Source organism: Lagenorhynchus albirostris, chromosome 12, assembly GCF_949774975.1.
Source record: "Lagenorhynchus albirostris chromosome 12, mLagAlb1.1, whole genome shotgun sequence".
Lineage (NCBI taxonomy): Eukaryota > Metazoa > Chordata > Mammalia > Artiodactyla > Delphinidae > Lagenorhynchus > Lagenorhynchus albirostris.
The window spans coordinates 57,616,125-57,640,390 of record NC_083106.1 but is presented as its reverse complement, the minus strand read 5'-3'; the positions used below and the strand labels follow the sequence as shown (position 1 = coordinate 57,640,390).

General features: G+C 36.0%; 2 protein-coding genes across 3 annotated transcripts in view; one reads left to right on the top strand and one right to left on the bottom strand.

Moving 5' to 3' along the window:
• TSTD3 (thiosulfate sulfurtransferase like domain containing 3) overlaps positions 1 to 17,555 on the top strand; it is a 25,168-nt gene extending 7,613 nt beyond the window's left edge. The window contains exon 5 of the transcript XR_009543770.1: positions 17,195 to 17,555. The gene's annotated coding sequence lies outside the window, so the exon portion shown is untranslated. The remainder of the gene's footprint in view (positions 1 to 17,194) is intronic.
• On the bottom strand, positions 162 to 24,266 carry CCNC (cyclin C). Of its 2 annotated transcripts, none has more exons than XM_060167500.1 (12): positions 23,996 to 24,265; positions 18,821 to 18,927; positions 17,887 to 17,971; positions 17,616 to 17,685; positions 14,884 to 14,935; positions 9,249 to 9,304; positions 8,319 to 8,354; positions 7,552 to 7,643; positions 6,712 to 6,779; positions 3,846 to 3,925; positions 2,893 to 3,011; positions 162 to 1,403 (listed from the first exon to the last, which is right to left on the bottom strand). In XM_060167500.1, the coding sequence occupies exons 1-12, from the start codon at positions 24,025 to 24,027 to the stop codon at positions 1,349 to 1,351; spliced, it is 852 nt and encodes a 283-aa protein (XP_060023483.1). In that variant the 5' UTR covers positions 24,028 to 24,265; the 3' UTR covers positions 162 to 1,348. The 2 variants fall into 2 exon arrangements, with proteins under 2 accessions (XP_060023483.1, XP_060023484.1); XM_060167501.1 differs by lacking the exon at positions 162 to 1,403 and adding an exon at positions 1,573 to 2,039 and having other exon boundaries at positions 23,996 to 24,266.

Here is a 24,266-nt window from a genome sequence, read left to right as displayed (position 1 = left end):
CACAAGGAAGCAGAACTGTAAAAGTCTGGTTATAAACCATTTGAAATTAATTACCCACTTGATAAACTATGAAGGCTTTAATACTTATCCAAAGGAAGAAAGACTCAGAAGACAACATAAGGCAGATTCAAAAAGATAAATTCAAGACATTAGTCAATATAGCTGGAGAATTTACTTTTATTCTTGCAGTTTTATACTAGGAAGTCAACATTTAATAATCCATTGTTCACAATTGATTTATAAAAAATTTTAATCCTTAAATTGTACATCAATATCCTATGATTCCAAATCTTATTTATCACTCTCCTTCAAGTCTGAAGAAAATGATCACGTAATTTATTAACTTCCACAGACAGCACAGTCCCACTGACATAACATTTAGTCTGAAGTCCTACACTCATATGAGAATTAAGAATAGCCAGTATCAAACTGGCCTGCAACCTGATTGTGTTCCTGGCTCAGGATACCTGTAGTAAATTTGTAAGTCCACACTAAGACACAAAAATAAACTAGGGTGTGTATGTCATATAAAAAACTTTTCACAGTAGAGTAAAAATAACATTAAAATGTTACCAAATTTCAATCATATTACGGTGTTTTATCCAATTCGCTTTCAAAATGCCTGATTAACTGAATTAAATGCAAATAACTTTGTATAGGATTTTTTTTATGTTTGCCCAGCATTTCAAAATGGTTATGGAATATAACTTTTAAAATGTCAAAATATGCTATACATATTGCACTTTTCTGCTAGGCTGGGCTAGTATCCTCCATGGCAAGATACCAAAACTATTGAATAAAATACGCTTTAAAATCAATAGGTACTTGATTAATTTCCCTGAAATTATCATCATCATTATCAAAACCTTCCAGGATTTTGTAAGATTTGATTCCTTAAATACAGTTTCAAAGTTTAACTTAAGGAGGGAAAAAAAAACCCTCATATATTTGACTTTTTATTTCCTTTTTTGGTCGCTCAATGACCAAAGAGAATTTTAAACAAATTATGCTTCATCTTTCCTGGCTTAATAAAAAGCAACAATTTCTATTATCCAAATTAAGAAAAATTATACTAATCAAAAGCTATTAACTTTCAAATGTCTATGTATGTCTGTCTGTAGGTCCCCTTAGAACCTTTCCAAACTTTCATAAACAATAGATTTTAATCAATCATGTACTAGAATCAAATTCGGTAAGGAAAAACTTATTTTGCAAAAATAAAATCACTTCCCAACATGCTTGACAGAAACAAGCTATTCATTTTCATTTGTGTTCCATTGCAGACATTATTGAAATCTGTCCAATGGTTTATTTCCAACTGGTCCACTACAGAATTCTTCGGAATGTTTTAAGATTGGCTGTAGCTAGAGTTCTGACTTCCATTTGGACCCTGCTCTCCTTCACTGTTCAAGTGGGGAAGAAAGAGATTTTACACCAATTAAAAGACTCGTTTTCAACACCCTGATAAACCTACTAATTTTTAAAGTTATTCCACGCTACAACTCTACAAAACAAAGACGTTCCCAATTATAAGACACAGATGTGGAAAAATTAAAATCCAGAAGACTAACATTTGGTTTTATGTTTTTATTCTTATGTAACTTAGTGCCCTCACACATAACAAGCATTCTGGAAGTTAGTGTCCATTACACTCCAAAATTTAAATTAGGGTATGGGATTTTGTTGTCATTACAGGTATCACTCAACATAGAGATTAGAGCTTCTTCTAGACAAATTTCCTATAAAATTAAATCGTACATAGAAAATCTTATTCCTACTAATTATGAAAATCAAGAAGTGTTCTTCCAAAAAAAATTACTGTCCAAAGGCGTAATAAAACCATACGTAAGTACAGCAAATCTTTATAATTAAAAGTCAGAAAGAAATATGGTAATTTCCTGGAAAATGCTGAATATTTAAAATAAAAACTAAAACTGAAGATACCAGTAACTGTGGCAATAGGATTATTGCCTTATCTTGTCCATCATCATCTTGCAGCTTCAGGCCCTGCCACTAGTGAAGAATCACTCAGGGAATTTCTGCAAAAAATGCATCCAAAGGCAGCTGTTTGAATGACTGCCTTAAACAGCTCCTTGTATAAGTCAAGTATTAATTTTTTCCAAATGGTAACATTAACATATCAGATCTACAAATCTATCTTAATGTTATATAACTTATTTATTTTTCTTAATAAATGATTAAGATGGGTAGCATTTCTTTGTTTCCCTTCTGACCTTTTTTCCCTACCCCAAACGATCTGATGTACAGTGAGAGCTGAGAACCACTGAACTTAAATGAACAGATCCTATTAAAAAAAAAAAAACAAACAAAAAACACACAAAAAAACCCACCACAACAAAAAAACCTTTTTAGGACAAGTGACTCATACTTAGCAAAATTATGTTACTGTTTGCAATGGATCTTTGAGTCACTCAAAAGCCAAAATTATTTATTTACCTTTACAATATCAGATCAATCATCTATGTTTTTGAAAAATGCTACTGAAATTTATAAATAGGATAACAGCCAGTAGTGGGGGGAAAAAGTCAAACTGACATGGAACTACTACAGAATTCTTTATCCCTGAATTTTAGATGAACTTGCCTCTCTCTGTTCTGTTTAAATTTATGTACAGTATATAATCATATGTTGAGGGATACCTGTAATAGACCTGCCATTGCATTAGGAAAAGTTACTTAACAGATGATCAGATTAATGTATTTTTTTAAATGAGACGTTCTCAATCTATCAAGTCACAAATTAAGAAAAAATATGTCATGAAGTTTTGGATGAAATTTTACAAAAACAAAACAACATAATCTATGAAAAATTATGATAATGCATATGAAATATATAATTAAATAAAATCAATAACTAAAGTCTACAAAGTACCTGTTTGGAGGAGGTTTTGGTTTCGGCATCTTACTAAGAATAGTTGCCATCTCTTTTCTCTCATCAAAATTCTTCCACTGCTCATACAGTTTTAAAATAACCCTGATTATTTCCAAAATCTAGAAGAAAATATTTGAAAAGTTCTCAATGGCAAATTATCAAGCAACATTTAGCATACAAGGAACACACATCATATCCTAGACATCCCTTAGAAAACCGTGAAAAGATAGTCTCTATCCTTCAGATTAGGTTAGACAATCCTGATAAATGTGAAAGCATATGTATGCTCAGTCTATCCTCATCCATCTCTGTAGTTGGTTTCCTTCTACCTACTGATATCTTAAACCAAAACAAAATAGTGAGGTACTAGAAATAGAGGTCTAAATCATGAAAGAGTATGTCACTATAGAGTACACTCCTCTAATACCAATTGTTTCAAACAATTTAATGGGAGGTAGTGCACAAAAGACTGTTTTGATTCTCTACTAACTACTTTCCACATGAGTTAAGGTGCTCAAAAACCGGCAGCTATACAAATCTCTCAAATCCAGTTTCCAAATTAGCCCTTCTTCTGCATCTGAGTAGACCTAACCTTGGATTGATTCTAGAACATTTCAGCAGAAAAGGTAGAAGGACAAAAATCACTTTGTCAGGAGACAGTCTGTGTTACAGAAGTTTACAGTAGTCACTAGGTAGCTTTTAAAATAACCCTGGCAATTAGAGGTGACTTTGCAACCAATCAAACATATATTTACCATTCTGTTTAATCCTAAACTGAAGAAAAATATAACCTAAATGGTCAACATCAGTTCTTCTTGCCAACACATTTCTTAACATTTCTTTACCAAAAATATTCTTAGCCTGGCTAAGAATTTTAGGCTCATGGTAAGTAAATATGACATTAACTTTAAAATGTTCAAGTTATATTCAGTTAAGGGAATCTTAAAGATTACCTTCTCCATATCCACAGAAAGCTCAGCAAACCACTGTCTGGCATCTTTCTGCTGTACAACACAGGCTACATGCAGGCAAGCTGGAGAGAAAATGAGACACAAAGGTCCATGTTTAACTGCAAACATGGAATGTACGGACTCAGAACAAGATATTCACTTAAATTTTATGTGTATTTTCTTATATTCTTTTTAAAAATTATATAGATTCATATAATAGTTACCACTGACCATCCCATCAACTTAATCTCACAGGGAGGAAAAGTTACTGGGCTATATATATACTAAGGTCCTTACACCTGCTCTCACTGTGAGCTAGTCATGATGCAGGTGCCTTGAGAGGGCACGTCAGAGAGGAAGAAGTCCACTGAGGAAATCAGAGCAGGGAAAGGATCCCTGCATAGCAGTACACAGTAGTGGTCAAAATGCACCCAAAAGTCAGAGTGACAAAACAAACAAACCAAAAAACCAGCCAATCAATATACCGATAAATTTCAACACTACTGTGTTTTGGTATTTCAATTAAAAGCAGTGTTGCCTCTGCTTTTTAAAGTTATTAGCGAATGATGAAGTTAGGTGAAAACTGGGCACCCTAGTACAGAGTTTAGTGTTGTAATCAAACAGAGCTGAGAGAAAAAATGTAATGCCCTGCATACAATATAATTATATACATTACTTACAACATAAACTAACAAAGATAGTGAAAGAGCCCAAAGACAACAGTCTACATCATAAGTTTGCCTAATATAATTCCTCCCAAGCAGCCTGCCTACCTTGATCCCACACAAGCTTGTTAAATGTTATGTTCCCTGGTCTGGTTACCCATATGACTTTGCTAAGAATGACATTCTAGGCAAACAGCAACTCAAACGTGCATGAACATTCTGGTTGCCCCAAGTTAAAGAAAGCTATAAAGTAGGGCTTAGGTTCAGGAAGGATTGAGAGGCTAAAGGACAAATTATAAAAATAGGTAATAAAAATACAGTGGAAAATGCCACGACAGGGCATACATAGAGTAAATTAGGGAAAGAGACATCCTAAACCCAGACTGAGGTGATGCAGAGAGTGCGGAGTTGGGGACGGTGTCACTAAAGAGATGATATCTGAGCCAAGTCTTTAAAAAAGGTGAGAGTGGGAGCAGAGAATGATATATACATGAATGGTAAAAAGAAGCTATGGATTTTATCCAGAAATTGGGAGGAGCACTGAAAGATTTTAACTGAAGCACAAATTCTGCATTTTAAAAAGCTCTTTCTAGCTCAGAGTTTCTCACCCTTAGCACTACTGACATCATGAACTGGACAATTCTTTGAGACTGCCCTGTGCACTGCAGGATGCTTAGCAGCATCCCTGGCTTCTACTCACCAGATGCCAGTAGCATCCCACCCCAGTTACAACCAAAATCATCTCCCGACATTGCCAAAAGTCCTGTGGGGAACAAAATTATCCCTGGCTGAGAACTGCTAGCCTTGCTCAAGTGTGAAGGATAGACTGGCTCTCCGAGAACAGGGATGCTGGAGGCCAACTAGCCAGGATGGAGACTGCTGTGATAACCTGGATAAAAATGAGAAGGTGGCTATGAGATTACTAAAGAGTGCGGCACAACAGGTGTTGGTTACCAACTAGATGTAGGTATCGAGGAAGATGAAAGAGCCTAACTACTGGGTTTCCAACTAAGGCAACTAGTGCTATTCACCAACATAGCAAAGACATTAAAAAGAGTGTATTTGGGGGCAAACTGATGAGTTCAGTCCTAATCATGAGTCTGAAGGCCAGTGAGATGCCAAAGGAAGCTATCCAAAAGGCAGAGATTGATATAAAGGCCAGTTCAGGAGCAAGATCTTGGTTAAATAAAGAAATTTAAATGTTTCAACACATAAGAGATAGCAGAACCCATGGGCCTCAGTGAGACTGCCTGGGAAGAACAAAAACAGCAAGGATGACAAAGATGTGGCACATGGCCTTCCTACCCATGCAGATCCCAGTATTCCTTCCCACTGAACCCAGATGACACTTCAGAATCCTTCCAGGGAGCCTCCAGTACTACAGAAGTATAACCTATTTACCACCCCTCATGTAAGAAGGTGGAGAAACACTAACATTTAAGGGGTAACTGAATAAAGGGAAACCAACAAAAATTAGTCTGGACTGGTAAAAGAATAGGGGGAAAACCAAGAAGACAGAGTCATAGAAATGAATACAAGACAGAAAGGGAATAGAAACTAACAAGTGCCTAACATATGGCAAGCATTATTTAAAAGATAACTCGTTTAATTCTTGTAACAACACTATACTGAGTTTTTAGTACCCTCCCCCAATTTTACAATTAAGGAAACAAACTCAGAAAGGTTAGATAATTTTCCCACAATTGTAAAGAAAGAAAAGTTTAAACCTAGGACCATCTGTTCTAACTCATGACAGTACTGCCTTCCACAGATAATAGAATGGTGGCTAACTTTCCCTCTAGCAAGGCATTAAGGACCACAAAAGGCTCCTTTACTTGACTGCTGAGGACCTAATTGGGCTCAGGAAATAAAAGACCTAGTTAATTTATATAAGTTACAACTAGTATTAGAAGGCTTAATTCCAAACTTCTCCCGCTAAACAAACAAAAATGTTCTATTCAGACACTGGTTAAAATTATTTTAAACGATTTCAAAAAAAAACTTACCAAAAAAGGGGGGTGGGGGGACAATAATCCTGATTTGTGATAGTTGCAGTTCATATTATTGAAAGTTCACATGCAAGGAATAGTCTATTACTTCAAGGAACATAAAAACATAAAGTACAATAGGGTGAAATTTCTTTTAGGATGACCTAAATAGGTATACAACAATTTAGCTGCTAAAGGTATACCACATTTACATACCTAAAGCTATCATGAAAGGAGGATACAGTAGGCAAAGATCCGTTCTGTAGGTATCATTCACTATCCTCCTATAGAAATGTAAATCATATTATTACTGAAAGCAGAACTACCTCATATGACTGTACATTACCCTCCAGAGAGGGCCAGATTTCCCATATCTGTATATATTTATATCTCTTTTATATTACCGTAACACAGATACAAAGGTGAACAACAAAGGAAAAAGATGGATACATGAATGTGACAATGAATAAGCATATTTTAATGAATAAAATTACAGCTAAATATATTTAAAATTTTAAAACCTCACAATAAATTTTAATATAAGATAAACATTTTTCTAATTTTCCAAAAATTAGAAAATCAGATAGGAAACCAGAAATTATACAATGAATTAATATATATGTTGAATACCACCAAAAATATTCTGATTATTTTAAAGATAACATTTAATTTATTTTACGGAAATATAGTTGAAATCAATGTTGTGTTAATTTCTACTGTACAACACAGTGATTCAGTTATACATATATTTACATTCTTTTTCATATTCTTTTCCATTATAATTTAAAGATAACAATCTTAATTTTCATGTAAACAGTGTTTTTCATAAGAATCAAATTTTATTGGAAATATTCATCAAATAGATAATTTAAAGATCTATCATTTTAGCATTTATACCAGTATAGTTATTAGAATTCAACAAGCAGATATTTCACTCAACATAAAATATCTTGGGGCACTAGTTTAATTACTTTAAAAATACTAAACTTCATATTTAATTGTCAACCTTCCTAGCTAATAACATGTTACACTATGAATAACTTCTGTTCTAATTACCATGCAAGGGGAAGCAACATGTCTTCTTGGCCCATGTCCTGCACATACTGGAGCAAAGGTCTATAAGGATGATACACTATCAAGCAACAATCCTAGAAACAGTTTAAAAAATGTGTATGTATAAAAACAGATTTATTATAACACAAAAACCTTACCATTACCCAACTGATTTTTAATTGTGTATTTCAAAATGTATTTTTCTAACTCATGCTTGCTTCCCTCTTATTGTCTTAAGCAAGCAGTATGGCAGCCCTAAACTCTACTGTAATAGTGAAGGCAGTGCTCTCTCTGAAATATACCTTGGTAAATCGGTTGGCAGTCAGTCAGCATCCATTCCCTTAGAGACTCAAAGTGTCACATCTGCAACACACTGAAACCTCTTATTAGCCTATAAATCCGTAATTCCCAACTGGAGGAGCAGAATTCTGCCAAAGACATAATCTATCTTTAAATAACACCACACACATACACAAATTGTGCAAATAATTTACAGTGGTTTAATGTCCTGACTGGTTTGCTTGTAATCCTCTTATTATAGTTACTATAGAACAGAATAAATTTCCCATCCTAAGTAGTATATACAAACTATTTTACAGGCTTCCAAGAGCATATAGGTGATGATGCCACTAGGTACTATGATTTACCATCACATATCACTTGGGTGGTTTTAAAATGCACCTCCCTACAATTATTTCTTTAAATTTATGACTTCACTAAATTTGAAAGTAAGTTTTACTCTATTAATCACAAGGAAGAAATATACTTACCATTAATTCTAAAAGATAGAATTCACATTCTAATATCTGTTAAAAAAAAGATTATAAATGTCAACATGAAACCAAATTAGATGAGTCTACTTAGTCTAACATAAGAATGTAATTAGGATTTATCAAAAATTTTTGCTAAAATTTTTTTAAATCAAGAAAACACAATAGCTTATATCAGAATGAACATATGCTATAAACAATTACTTGTTATACAATGCATGCAACTGTGATTATGAAACATTTTAATCCTTGTAAGGAAAAGCCGGCCTCATGTAAGTATTCTTATTACTTATTTTTATTTAAAATAATCCTGTATAAGCTTCAGATTTTCCAATATACTTCCCACTCAACAAATGCAAAAATGTAATTATCTCTACTTAACTGTTATTTTTGTTATATTACAAATTAATAATAGAAGAGAATACTGAAAATGAAACAAAAATACAATTTAAATAGAATGAAAAAATCCCTTGCAAGGTGGAAAAAGAAAAACATGCCTATTAAAATAGCAATAGAAATGCATCTTCTAAAATAATGTAAAATTTCAAGTATGTTTTTCATTCTGTTCCATTATAGTAATTCTCAACCCCAGCTGCACATTAGTAGCCCACCTGGGAGCTTTAGAAAATACCAGTGTCCAGGTTTCAAGCCTGAAAATTCTGATTTAGTTGATCCAGAGAGGCCCTGACATCAGTATTATTAAAAAAGCTCCCAACGTGATTTAATGGGCACCCAGGGTTGATAACCACTGCTACAAAGTATTTTTTTAAATGGCAGAAGCACTTTAGCTTTAATTTAGAAATAAAATCCATATTCTCGTAGACTCTGAAACTGCCATTTCTAGGAGACTATTCAGTTTATTTTAATATAAAATGTTGCCAGTTTACATACAGCTTTAACAAGTAGTTTTATTTTTTACAATATACTTACATGATTCATCCTATAAGGAAATTCCTTTGGAAAGGCATATGAAAATCTAGTTTTCACTGCAGAAAAAAAAAAAAAAAACTTAAACTGAGAAAATGGGGAGTGAATAAACACAAAACTTCTTTAATACAATGTAAAATATTAGAGGTAGAGCTAAATCATTTTTAATTTTTAGTAGGAGCTCTTGAATATGATTAGGGATGCAGATTTTTTTGTTTTCAGGCAAGGGGAAAGACTGAGTGCCAAGAAGCCCTAGGTCCCCATCTATATTACAATTAGAGAGTTTCAATGATATATTTAATATATTAAGAAAGAGTTCTGCTGCTTAAAAACGAAAGGAAATGGAAAAAAAACCACTGGCTTTTATCATTTCTAAAATCTTTCCAGCTCTAGAATGGTATTGCTCTATTTAGTAATTTAGCTTAAAAGGAACATGGGTTATATATGTGTTCACAAGTATATATATATATATATATATATATGTTTATATTTGTAAATATATACAGTTGACCCTTGAACAACACAGGTTTGAACTATGCATGTCCACGCATACACCAATTTTTCCAATAAATAGGTACTACATGAACCAAGGTTGTATATGTAGATTTTCCAACTTTGCAGAGGGTCAGGGGGTCAGCACCTCGAACCCCTGTGTTGTTCAAGGGTCAACTATATATATAAATATTGGAAGGATAATACAACCAAAAAATGTTAACAGTAGTTATCTCTGAGATTTAAGGATTTTTACTAATCTGAACTTTCTAAGCTTTTTATAATAGGTATTTCTTTACCAAAAGACATATTTTAATAAAATCATGAATATATGTGCAAAGGTCTCTAGGACTTTCTTCAAACCACACACAAATATATACACACACACTCTTAGTCACTAAGAAAGTACAAACGAAAAAACTGTTAATTAATCCTCTATCTCCTCAAAAATGGTAGGAATTAACTATTCTAACAGCTAATTTAGATAGGTAACATTTGCCAAGATTTGAAACCTAAGCCATTTAAACTTGACATTAGGAAATGTCTACTTAACCTTTCCTTTCCTCTCCTTTTAGTTAATTTAAAAATGTACCCATCAAGGTTACTGAGTTTTACAAATCCCCCCCCTTTATAATTTTTTTATTTTTTGGCCATGCTGCATGGCAGCAGGATCTTAGTTCCCCAACCAGGGATTGAACCTGCACCCCTGCCGTGGAAGCACAGAGTCTTAACCACTGGACCACCAGGAAAGTCCCCACAAATCCATTTAATGTAAGCAAGATATGAAGTGTACAAGCAAAACAGGTACTTACATAATGTTAACCAATTAACAAGGTAAAATTATCTCTGTATACAAAGCAAATCTACATCCCTAACCCCTGGACCTTGACACCTAACTTACTGAATTAGATTTTACCTGATGCTGTCAACTTCTCTCCTATTCCATGATAAAATTGCTCTGCGTTTTGATTTTCTACTTCCTAATCCTTTTCTTCTGACCTGGAGGAAAATGCATCTCTCCTCTCTATTGCTACCCCTACCACTTGTACATTTGCTTTCATCTACTCAACTGACAGTCAACATTTTTCCTTTGCACCTTTAACCATTCCTCCTCCAATAAATCTGTCCTATCACTTACTAATATGCTCAAATTTCCCTTAAAAGCAAAACAAATGAAACCTCTACCAAATTATATGCCTCTACTTTTTAAAAGTAAGACTCTTGAGTAGGCTGCCATGTAAGAACTCACTGAGAGGGAGGCTGTCTGGAGGCCAGGAAGCTAATCATGGCCAATCAAGGAACTGATCAAGGCAGGCACTTTGATCTTGGACTTCCCAGCCTCCAGAACTGTGAGAAATAAATGTCTTGTTTAAGCCACCCAGACTTTGGTGTTTTGCTATAGCAGCTGAAGCAGACCAAGACGCCCCCTCACCCAGAATCCTGTTATTAACATGTTACATTAGTATGGTACATTTATTATAATTAATGAACTAAGATAGATACATTATTACTAACTAAAATCCATAATTTATTCTGATCTCCTTAGTTTTTAACCTAATGTCCTTTTTCTGTTTTAGGCTCTCTTTCAGGACGCCACATTACATTTACTTGTCATGTCTCCTTAGGTTCTGTATGCTGTGACAGTTTTTCAGACATAACTTATCTTTGATGACTTTAACAGTTTTTAGGAGAACCAGTCAAGTATTCCGTGGGTTGATTCCCTATTGGAATCTGATGTTTAATGACTGGACCAGGGTTTGGGGTTTTCAGAAAGAAGACCACAGAGGTGAAGTGCCATTTCATTATATTACAGCAAAAGTACATACTATTAATGTCATTTATCATTGTTGATACTGACTTTGATCACCTGGCTGAGATAGTGCTTGTCAGGTTTCTCCACTGTAAAATTATACTCCCACCTTCTTTCATAATATACACATTAGAAGAAAAGTCACTATGCATAGCCAACACCTAAGGAGTAGGAATTTATGCTTCCTCTACTTGAGGGGGGAGTTAGCTATATAAATTATTTGAAATTCTTCTGTATGGGAGATTTGTCTCCCCCCCATTTATTTATTTACACTATCATTTATTTATATCAGTATGGATGCATGAATATTTATTTTATACTTGGGTTATACTTTGGGTTATAATGCAGTATTATTCTTTTTTATTTTGTTGCTCAAATTCTTCCAGCTTTGGCCATTGAAAGCTCTTTCAGTTGGCTCCTATATGTCTTCGACATACCCCCATTAATGAGGGGTTTGGTTTTGGGTCTTTTTTTTTGGTTTTGTTTGTTTGTTTGTTGCGGTACGCGGGCCTCTCACTGTTGTGGCCTCTGCCGTTGCGGAGCACAGGCTCCGGACGTGCAGGCTCAGCGGCCATGGCTCACGGGCCTAGCTGCTCCATGGCATGTGGGATCTTCCCGGACCGGGGCACGAACCCGTATCCCCTGCATCGGCAGGTGGACTCTAAACCACTGCACCACCAGGGAAGCCCTGTTTTGTGTTTTTTTTTGAGTACTTACTTACTTATTGGCACTATAAGATGCTCTAGGTCCACCTTGTATGTTTCCTGCCTGATCACAAACCCAAAGGTCTGGTTTTTTTATTTGGTATACATCTTCTATGCAGCAAAAGACACTATGCAGCTCTCTTTCTTAAAAGGTATCAAGTCTCAAATTTCTATCACTGGCTTCACATTTCTAAGAGGATGTTCTACTGATACATTTACACTCAGAATGTTGAAGAGTAAATCTAATTCTTTTCAGAACCAACTCATTCTCCTCTTCCAGTACCACCTTCACCTCCCAATGCCCAGGTATGAAGCCTCAAATATCATTCTTTCTTCACCAAATTCTATTTAAGCCTTTTTGGATTCATCTAACAAATCAACTTTTCCCACTCAAAACATTCATTACATCCTCTGTTACTCTCTTATGCCACTTAGTTTCTTCTGTATTAATATTTGTATATTGATGTCTTATTTTCTTGTCCTTAAATTCTTTGTTTTTATATCCACCACTGCATCCAGTATGGTGTTTTCCAGTGATAATGATGCTGTTGTTGATGACAATGATAGTAACCGCTAGTTTACTGAGTATTATGAATTGAATTATCGCCCCCCACACCCGCCAAATTTACATGTTGAAGCCCTAACCCCCAATGTGGCTGTTATTTTGAGACAGGGCCTTTAAAGAGGCAATTAAGGTTAAATGAGGTCATAAGCATGGGGCCTTAATTCTACAGGACTGGTATCCTTACAAAGGGAAGAAACACTAAGGATGCACACACACAGAGAAAGAGCCAAAAGAGGACACAGCAGTAAGGCAGCCATCTGCAAGCCAGGGAGAGAGGCCTCAGGAAACTTAACTTGTTGACACCCTGATCTTGGACTTCCAGCTTCCAAAACCATGAGAAAAGAAACTGTTGTTGTTTAAACCACGCAGGCTCTGGCATTTTGTTATGGCTGCCCTAGCAAACTAACACACTGAACAAAGCACGGTTCTAAGAGCTTTATTGATATTAATTTATTTGATCCTCACAACAACCGTATGACATAGATGTTATTAATATCCTCATATAGCAGAGAGATTATATTTTGCTTAATTTGTCATGTCAAAAGCACTGGGGCTGAAATTTGAAAACTAAGCTGTCTGGGCAATATAATACACTGTAAAATTTATGAAATAAGTAAAATAGTCTACCATAAAGTTCCCTATTCATTGGTAAAATGAATATGAGTGTGCCTTTTAGCCTTTGCATGAGAAATAAAAAACAAACCTTGGTAATAGGTATTTTACATTTTCAAAAATATACACCTTCTAAAAAATCTGGAAAACAGAGACTAAAGTAAGAAGAAAATAAGGCACCTATAATCTACTCAGAGATGAGCACTGCTAACATTCTGGTACATTTCCTTGCAGTCATTTTTCAATTTTTTTAATAATTTTGATTTTCCAGAGGGCAATTCAATACTTCACCAATGGGATATATTTGACATATTAAATTCTATGGCAAAACTGATTATTACTCTTCTATCCTCAAAATAAGATATGACATGAAAAAGATTGAATTAGATTATTACACTCCTTTCAGAAAGGGAAATGACCCCAAAAACACGAAATTCTGGCTCAGAAACTTAATACAAAATGCCTCTGCCTCTTCTGTGTAAGATCACAGAAGTAAAAAATAATAATTTTAATTATCTTTTGTTAGGTGATATCTTTTTGCTTAACCTATGAAGATGGAACACAGCATAATATTATTACCTTGTGTACAATACTTTACGATTGCTACTTTACAATGTTATTTCCTTTAATGCCATGATTCATAGGCACGTAAACCCCATGTTTGTAGGTAAAGAACTAAGGCCAACAGGTAAAGCAACTTGTTCAAGGTTATACAGCTGCTGCTTAGAGACAGAACTGGTGCTTAGAATCAGCTCTACGGACTAAAGAGTCAGAATATTTTTCTGTGCCATATTTTTCCATAAAGAGGGAAAAAACGCAATCCCCATCAAAGACATAATTACAATTGCTAAAGAAATAGTTTATTTCACCCACAAGAATGACACAATAGCTAGTTATTATGAAGCAATAAAGTACAATAAAATTGAAAAATAAAAATTCTTTCTTAACCTTATTATAAAATTAAGAGCCACAGAGTTGATGTTTTTGGCTCAATAGTTACTACCCGTTTTTAGCATTAAAAATAACGTCTTAGGGCTTCCCTGGTGGCGCAGTGGTTGAGAGTCGCCTGCCGATGCAGGGGACACAGGTTCGTGCCCCGGTCCGGGAAGATCCCACATGCTGCGGAGCGGCTGAGCCCGTGAGCCACGGCCACTGAGCCTGCGCATCCGGAGCCTGTGCTCCGCAACGGGAGAGGCCACAACAGTGAGAGGCCCGCATACCACCAAAAAAAAAAAAAAAAGTAATGTCTTAGAGATAATACTTTAAGTGGTTTTAAAATTTTTTGTATTTTAAAATTTTTAACCAAATACATTAGGCATAAAGGTGATCTCACCTCAGGAGATTGAATAGACCCAACTAATCTCTCATAGGTCTCATAAACTGAAAAACATCTATGTCCTATGGAGCTTTCTTTAGAATTACAATCTTAAAGCAGGATATATTTTTTGCACTTACATACAGAAGTAGCAGCAGAAATCAATCTTGTATTTGAGACTACTCCAAATTCCTAGAAAAAGAAAAGTAAACAAGATTAGGTACATAGTAACCCAATGAACCTAAGTATATCTGAGGTCTATTCAAAACAGAGCATTTCCTATGTTCCTCCGATGTTTGCAGTTAGCTACCTGAGGAATGATGTACTTAAATCTCTAAATTTATGACCTTTCCTTAAAAGTACTACACTTTAACACAAATGCTTAAATAATTTTATAATTTAATATTATTGGAAGATACCAAATTAGAAACCAGACCCTAAAGTGACAGTGCCAGTTTTCTGCACTTAAATTAGTTTCCAAGAGTTTTTAGATTCTATACTTAGTTGCCAGAATAAGTATTAAGTATGCTTCCTTTCAGTTGAACCTGGACTAACAAACAGGTACTTCAGGGAATTTAATAATAAAACAGTTGAATATCTGAAGAAAATAAACTTTAATAACACCAAAAGAACTCAAAAGACCGTACAAACAATTGTTTTTCTTTTTGGAACAGGAAGACAAGAATGATTAGCATAAGACTTCGGATGTCAGTTCCCATTTCCTCTTTGAACTTAATATACTGCCACTGTAAAAATAACAAAAATTTATGAGGTGATCCACCTTACATACAGTCTCGTTTAATTTGATTAACCTTATAAAGTTATTAAAGGCTTCTTTTTTTTTTTTTTTTTTTGGCCGTGCGGTGTGGTGTGGCCTGTAGGATCTTAGTTCCCTGACCAGGGATCGAACCCAGGTCCTTGGCAGTGAGAGTGTGGAGTCCCAACCACTGAACCACTAGGAATTTCTCCAAAGCCTTAATTTTTAAAGCTGAAAAATCAAGAATTGGTTCCTTAGCCAACAGAAGAAACTAAACTGAATACAGTCTGTTCAAAAACCTTCAACCTGAATCCTTATCTAACTGTGTGTGTTTGTGGGGGGTGGGGGATATGTATGCCTGTGTATGTATTTATATTTACATTTAAACCTCACACCATAATAACTGATACTGAAAATTAAATGCCTGAGACATCTTCTTAAATGCCATTTCAATACAATTCTCACACAACTGGACAAAACACAGAAAGATTTGGTCATAGTTAAAGATTTTAAAAAATGGTATAACCAAATATGAAAGGATACATCTCTTTCCAGGAATAATTCTTTACCCCAAATTCTTAAAGGAAAAACTTTCACCTAATAAATCATAAAATAGGTTTCTATTCAGTAAATCACGTAACAAAAGATATTTAACACATAAGACAAATTAAAACTCCAAGTTAATCTACAAGAGTAGAAGTTTATAAAGATTTTGTCTTGGTTTCTCACACTGGTTGTCCTTCAGATACATAAAATTACATGGTAATATTTGGAAAAGCCACCCCATAATACGGGCCTTTTATAAACACCTTCTTTTCCATTAAAGAACTTAAAAACAACAGAGCTGGTTCTGCCTCCTTAAATTACCACTTACAATTAAATTACAATTAATATTCAGGAATACAATTACTAATCTGAAGACATCATCTAAAAATAGAAATATAATACAAAGGATTCATATTACTGAAGATTACACGGATTATTATGAAGACCAGTTAATAATATCGGCTATTATTATCTGGATTTAGCTGAGCTCTCTCAAAAATACTAAAAAGGTAAATAAGGTGAGCAGAGATTTGGTCTCAGCTGCAAGTTCCCATCTCTCTTCTCTCCCTCACCTAATTTCTCAACCCTCACTACCCAAACCATTCCTCGTTAGAACATATATTGCTATAGCCACCCCAATCCTTGCTTTCCCTCTTGCTTTCCCTATGGCTTGCTAGGCAGCCAATCATCAGGAGGCAGGAAGGGAAGACAGCAGAACACAGGAAGCATATGAAGGAGACGGAAGAACATTCTCAGGTTATAGTAGACAAGCTGTGGCATTCATGGAATACTTCTTACTGCCAAACAATAAATGTCTCAGAGGCAGAAAAGCAAAGCAGTTAAGAGCATGGGATTAGGAACTAGACTCCCAGGGTTTAAATACTGGCTCTGTCAATTATCAGCTATGTGAACTTCATTTCTTTGTGTCTAAGTTTCCTCACTTATAAAATGAGATTACAACTATGTAGCCCATAGTCTGTTATGAGGATTAAGTCATAATTTGTAAGAGGAGTCAGAATAGCACATGGTACATAGTAAAATGCTACATAAGTGTTTGTTAATTGAATATACAGAAATATGTATATATTTCTTTGATTTTGTATAAATTTCAATATTTTATATAAATCACCGTTATTATTTTTACACAGTTAATGTGAAAACTGGGGCAGATTAACCAATACACGTTGACTATACTTTGATAAAGAACAGAAAACTAGGACTTCCCTGGTGGCGCAGTGGTTAAGAATCAGCCTGCCAATGCTGGGGACATGGGTTCGAGCCCTGGTCCAGGAAGATCCCATATGCTGTGGAGCAACTAAGCCCATGTGCCACAATGAGTAAGCCTGCGCTCTGGAGCCCACGAGCCACAACTACTGAAGTCCGCACGCCTAGAGCCCGTGCTCCACAACAAAAGAAGCCACCGCAGTGAGAAGCCCACACACCACAATGAAGAGTAGCCCCTGCTCGCTGCAACTAAAGAAAGTCCGCGCGCAGCAATGAAGACCCAACAGAGCCAAAAATAAATAAATTAATTAATTAATTTAAAAAAAAAAGAAAATTATTTCATACCTCTACTTTGGATGCCAAAAACACACATGTAGGAGCCATTAATACAGGATCTATACTCTTCAGAGAATACCTAAAATATGATTAAACAAAGTTAAATGTCATTCATACAGAAAAACACATATGAAAATAGAATTCATATAGAAAACATTTATATGGAAAAAAATCAGGACAACTCTATGGCAAACACACGATTCACTTATATAAGGTTCATCAACATTAGATAAGAGTTTCAAATAAGCATTAACATATTTCCAAAATAACACAGCCCTACCTGGCATAGAATCTCTTGAAATAGACCGTAGCAGTGGCAATAACTTGTTGTCTTAATTTAAGATGTTCACCTAATGCTTGGATAACTAAAAGAAAAATAGTAAAGTTAAATGTATTTCTGAAATCATTATATTAACATTTAACAATAACTTCAATGCAGTTAAATCATGACTATATTCATTTTTAACAAAGAGAAAAACCTTCACATGCTATAAAGCTCTACTTGGATCACAGTGGTCTAGTACTAGGATTGCAAATTTGTTAAAAAATATATAGGTATGCATAAACAATAACAAAAAAACAGAAACTGCCTCATAGTAAAATCTATTCTTGAATCAAGGAGGTTGAATGATAGGTATTTCCCCTCTATCTTCCAAGTATTTTCAATGCTCTTCATATTATTACTATTATTAGACCCCTATTAGCATTATAACTACTGCTTAATAAAGTTTATAAAAAACCCAAAATGAATCCTCAAAACAACAGAGAGGTAGGTTTGCATAGAAGTGAACTGAGGGTGAGAAAGATCCTGTGACAAAGTTACCATGTGGCAGAGCAAGGATCTTTTAACTCTAAAACTCTTCCATCCAAAGCAAACTTGTAAGATAGGAGTGACCAATACAGGATGTCAATCCAAAGAATCATTTATCCTCAAAGTACTTTGCTTTAGCCAATCTTAAATTAGGTTTAATGATGCATTATAAAGCTTAGGGAGATTAATATTTTTAGACCATCTTGAGTGTCTCTGACACGTCAGATTCACAAAAGACTTTAAATCACTTTAAAAAAAGATATATAAGTTGTAAAAAGAATACACATGTAAATAAAAATGTAAGGTAGGGATTAAAACAGCTCATCACAAATTACTACAGAAAAACATTTTAATTCACAGGTAACCAACTGTACCAATTCAACCAATTAAAGAAAAACTTTACCATTTGTAAAAAATATCTGTAATTTCCAATACTCTTCTTCTGAGAGAAACTTTAAGTCCTTCTGGCGTTCCTTCAACAGATCTTGTTTATCCAAAATCCACTGCAAACTAGAAAAAGCAAAGATTCAGACATCCTACAGAAAATCAACTAACAAAGTTACAGGAAATATTCTAAGATTGAAGAGGTTGTTAATATTCTGAGAAGTACAAAATACAAGTAACCTTGAAAGACAATATTTTTCACATTTCTTGAAACTCTGACACTGAGAATTACCTAACTAATAAATGTAAATATGCCCTGAAAAAATTCTGCTCTAATCTTTTCTCTCTTCCTTCTCAGTCTATCTCTCCCCACCCGACCTCTGTCACTATTATAGTGTATTTCATTGACTTTAAGACTGAAATCAAGATGCATCTTCAGTGATGCCTAGCATTTTAATGGGCAGTAATGTTTACACTTTCTTAGTGATAAATAATGGTGAAACTGACACTGACTGACGATGCCTTAGATTTGAAGTATATCTTCTCTCAGATGTTCATGAGTAACTAGAGTAATATTCCTACTTCACAAGTTCCAATCATGTTAAAAGCTGCTTCAGGGCTTCCCTGGTGGCGCAGTGGTTGAGAGTTCACCTGCCGATGCAGGGGACACGGGTTCGTGCCCCGGTCTGGGAAGATCCCACATGCCACGGAGCGGCTGGGCCCGTGAGCCATGGCCGCTGAGCCTGCGCGTCCGGAGCCTGTGCTCCGCAACGGGAGAGGCCACAACAGTGAGAGGCCCGCGTACCAAAAAAAAAAAAAAAGCTGCTTCAAAATTTATTTTACCAATAGCCTCCACCTCCTGCCTAGTCTAGTCTATTTTTAAACAGACATGTAATTGACGTGATCCCCCAAAATATTCTGCATCATGCTTTTGTCACTCAGTATGTATTGGAAGTTTTACATCAATGAATTTGTTATTCAGCATCCTTTTAAATTGCTGCACAGCATTATGGATGGATCATTATTTATTTAGTTAATTCCTGTTGATGGGCATGTAAGTTATCTTTTTCACTATTACAAGTAATGCTTTAATGAACATCTTTGTAATTCACCCTTGTGTATTTGATTAATATTTGGAATCATTTCCTAGAACTAATGGGTCAGTTTTGCTGGTAATTTTGATATGCATTGTCAGCTTGCCTTCCACACCAATTTCCATTCAGAGGAGTGACACATAAGGGTGTCTTAAAATACTTAACCCTACAGGTCACTGCCAATCTTTTAAATACTTTACAACTTAAAGGCAAATTAGTATCTCACTGTTTTTTTTTTAATTTACTTCTAAGGTTAAACATTTCTCCATGCCTTTATTGGTCAAATATAGTTCGTACATCGTAACTCTAACATGACCATTTTTCTAATGGGATGGTCATCATTTTATGATTAAGATAATCTTATGATCTAAAATTTGTGCATTATGGATAAAAGAATCATTTCTTTGTCAAATATGCTCTAGACATTCCCCAAGTTTAGCATGATCTCTCAGTATTTAATGATTTGCAATGCAGAAATCTGAATCACGTATTTATTCAAATCTATATTTTACTTTGATTTTGTGTTTGTCACACATGGGAAGGCCTTCCCTGACACAAAATGATTTAAAAACAAAATTCCCTCATATTTTCTAATAACCTTAAGGCTTTTTTCTTTCAATTTGTGATCAATCTGGAATTTAATACAGGGTAGAGTAGGGATCCAGCTAAATGTTTTGTTAAATGGTTATCCAAACGTCACCAAAGAATTTCAAGAAATATAATTCTGTCATTATATGTGGATCTTCTTTATAATTTCCTATTTTTAATTTGTTTTTCTTGTTCCTATGCCATCCTTTTTTTTTTTTTTTTTTTTAGTTTTTATTTGGCTGCACCAGGTCTCAGCTGCCGCACACGGGATCTTTGTTGCAGCATGCAAGATCTTCATTGCAGCATGCGGGATCTTTTTAGTTGTGGCATGCAGGATCTAGTTCCCTGACCAGGGATCGAACCCAGGCCCTCTCCATTGGGAGCGTGGACTCTTAACCACTGGACCACCAGGGAAGTCTCTGAGATGCTATTTTAAAACATAAAATTGAGTGATTAAAAACTGGTATGGGGGCTTCCCTGGTGGCGCAGTGGTTGAGGGTCCGCCTGCCGATGCAGGGGTCGCGGGTTCGTGCCCCGGTCCGGGAGGATCCCACATGCTGCGGAGCGGCTGGGCCCGTGAGCCATGGCCGCTGAGCCTGCGCATCCGGAGCCTGAGCATCCGGAGCCTGTGCTCCGCAACGGGAGAGGCCACAGCAGGGAGAGGCCCGCGTACCGCAAAAAAAAAAAAAAAAAAAAACAAAGTAGTAACTTTCTGGTAACTTTGTTTTGGCTTTCAAATTTATTTTGAAAATGGAGATAACCCAAAGGTATATCTGCGATTATTTACTTTTCTCATTCCTAATTTTGTATTTCTGTATCGTCCCTTTTTTCCTTTATTCAGCTAGCATAGTTTAGTCTACCGTTTTGGTTTTCCCTTCCAAAGAACCAGCTCTTATAATTTCTGACTATTTTTTCCCTTTTAATATATTAATATCAGTGTTAACTTTATTAAGTCTGCTTTCCATAGGTTTATTTCACTGTTTCCTTTTAATACTCTTAAGTAAAATATTTAATTTTTATTCTTTTTCAGTTATTCAAGATGTTTTCTTATAAATTTGGCTTTACCACCTCCTATAGACATGAATATATATTGATCTCATTATGTTATTTCCTAGATAATATGTAACTGTTTTCAATTTCCTTTGATACAATAAAGTATCCAGAGTTGCTTTTGTAGTTTTAATTTTTGTTACCTGTTCATTACGTCAGTCGTCAGTCGACCAGCAAATGTTTAGTGTCCTTCTAGCTTTACTGCATCACGATCAAAGAATGTGTTGTGTTCTACTTTAACTTTCTGGAAAATACTAGGATTCTCTCTGTTCCAGAATTATCAATTTCTTCTCCACAGTCATTTTATGTTTTTAAAAAGATAAATTTCACAAATATTTAAAATTTTTCCTCACAGCATGCAGTATGGAAGATAAACCAATTAACACCACATATCACCAAATTTAAGATTACACTGATTGGGTTTCCCTGGTGGCACAGTGGTTAAGAATCTGCCTGCCAATGCAGGTTCAAGCCCTGGTCTGGGGAGATCCCACTTGCCGTGGAGCAGCTAAGCCCGTGCACCACAACTACTGAGCCTGCACTCTAGAGCCCGTGCGCCACAACTACTGAAGCCCGCGCACATAGAGCCCGTGCTCCGCAACAAGAGAAGCCACCGCAATGAGAAGCCCATGGACTACAATAAAGAGTAGCCCCCGCTCGCCACAGCTAGAGAAAGCCCTCGCTCAGCAACGAAGACCCAATGCAGCCAAAAATAAATAAGTAAAAGAATTTATTAAAAAAAAAAAAAGATTACACTGATTGTAAGACTCACCATTATTTCATATGTTACTAAGAAAAAAAATTGTCATGCTCATAGCAGAAATGTTAAAATGGGCAATTTAAAGCCATGAAAACAGCATATTTCATGTCAATTTTCCTCTTTCACCAAAATCACCTAAAACAATGGCTTTCATAATCTTTTTGTTTTTACTGAATTGATTGTCTTGTCTTTCATATTTGTCACCTTTTGCAGATGAGGGACTCCATGATTCTCAAGGGATCTGAGTAAGACAAAGTGGCTCCTTCCTTCAGGGCTATTTGAATTGGGAGGCAAGGACAGTTTTCCAAAAAAGCACATTTAATATTATAGTATTTTATATTTGAAAAGTGAAAAAACAGTTGGTTTTATAAAATAGATCCTGGCCCCCTTTTGATAAGCCGACAGTAAATGAAAGCATAATGAAAATGCTTATCAAAAGGGGGCAGGATCTTTTCTTTTTTTAAGTTGAAAAAGGGCTGTAACTTCTGATAATCAACAGCTAGCTACCTGTCAATTCTCTCAGCTTCTTTCAAAGTTTTCCAGAATACCTATTCTTCACTACCGAAATTTTCCATATTTTAATTTTGCCCAAGCAAATATTTCAGTGAATGAACACAGTGCAAAATAAAAATATGATCAGAAGTGAAGCTTCTATAGCATCACATCTCCACAGGATCACTTATAGCAAGAAGAAAACCTGCTTTTCAAAGCCCATTGTTTCTTTTTTCTAGTGCAAAAGGCTAAAAAACCGAATGAACAATATAGGAATCCATCTTCTTCGCACTCAAAATTTAGTTACTAATGCTCTCTTAACATTAAAAATTATTTACACTAAGATATCATCTTTATAAGGTTCTGTTCATCTTTCAAGTATACAGTGTACAGCCTACCCAAAGTTCAACTAGTCCTATCACCCACCTTCCTACCTGCTTAAACAGATGTATTTAGGGAGAAATGTTTTCAATATTACTCTAGCTCTTCCATGGTACTGACAGAAACAAAAATTCATGAAAAAACGTTAAAGATATTGGCAATGTCCCTGGAAAATACACTTTTAAAACAAAATATGAGACACAGACTAACGAAATGGACAAATGTTGAGAGCAGTTGTCCTACACCTTACAAACATAAAACTCTATCTAGGTTTAAGGTAGTGGCAGAAAGCGGTTCATGAGCAGAAACAAGCCTGACTCCCTCCTCTCCTCGGAGTAATATTAAATCCGCACAAGACAGAAGATGAATGACAAAAGATTACGATGCCGACCAACTTTAGAAATACCAGGCAAAAGCGAACCACAACTGTCCTGAAGAGCCAGCCTCACAGTTCTACACTGTGTCACATTTCCCATACCTGTGCCCATCCCATCCCAACCCTCACCGGCTCCGCTCCTCCTTCCCCCCACCACCCCCCGGCCTAGCTAAACCAAGAATTAGAAGTTCAACTCCCGAACCTTCCTTCTCCGGAGACTGAACCCCCTTCCCTCCCCGCAAGAGATTTTCCCCCCAACGAAACCCGGCCAGGGGGCGGGGTGAGGGGAGTCGTCCGAAAAAAGCTCATCACGCTTCCGGCCGCCGCCGCTTCCCGGGAGACTCCGCGGCGCTCGGGACATGGGCCGGGATCCAGGCCAAGGGGAGTCGCAGGCCCCGTCCACACAGCACCCCCAAGAGCCAGCCCCGGACAAGAAGACGGAAGATCACTTACTAGTGGGAGCTCTGCCAAAAGTTCCCTGCCATGGAACACAGCTTGCCCTGATAAAAAAGCACCAGCCGGCGGAGCGGCCCGCGGAGCGACCATAGACCCAGCCCTCCCGGTAACCGCGCTCCTCGATCTGATCTGCACGGCTCCGCTCCGCGGCGGCGACGGTGAGAGGAAGAGGAGGGCACCCTATTCTCCTTGACGCCGGCCAGCAACACTCTACTGTGTAAATCAGTTCCTATGCATAAAAGTTCCGGCCCGCCCCGCGGTAGCGGAG

Coding starts and splice junctions, on each gene's coding strand:
- CCNC (XM_060167500.1), bottom strand. CDS start 24,027: ATGGCAGGGAACTTTTGGCAGAGCTCCCACTA. Junction 3,926..6,711: donor TCCTTTCATGATAGCTTTAG/GTATGTAAATGT, acceptor TTTTCTCTCCAG/CTTGCCTGCATGTAGCCTGT. Junction 1,404..2,892: donor CCAAAACCTCCTCCAAACAG/GTACTTTGTAGA, acceptor CCACTTGAACAG/TGAAGGAGAGCAGGGTCCAA.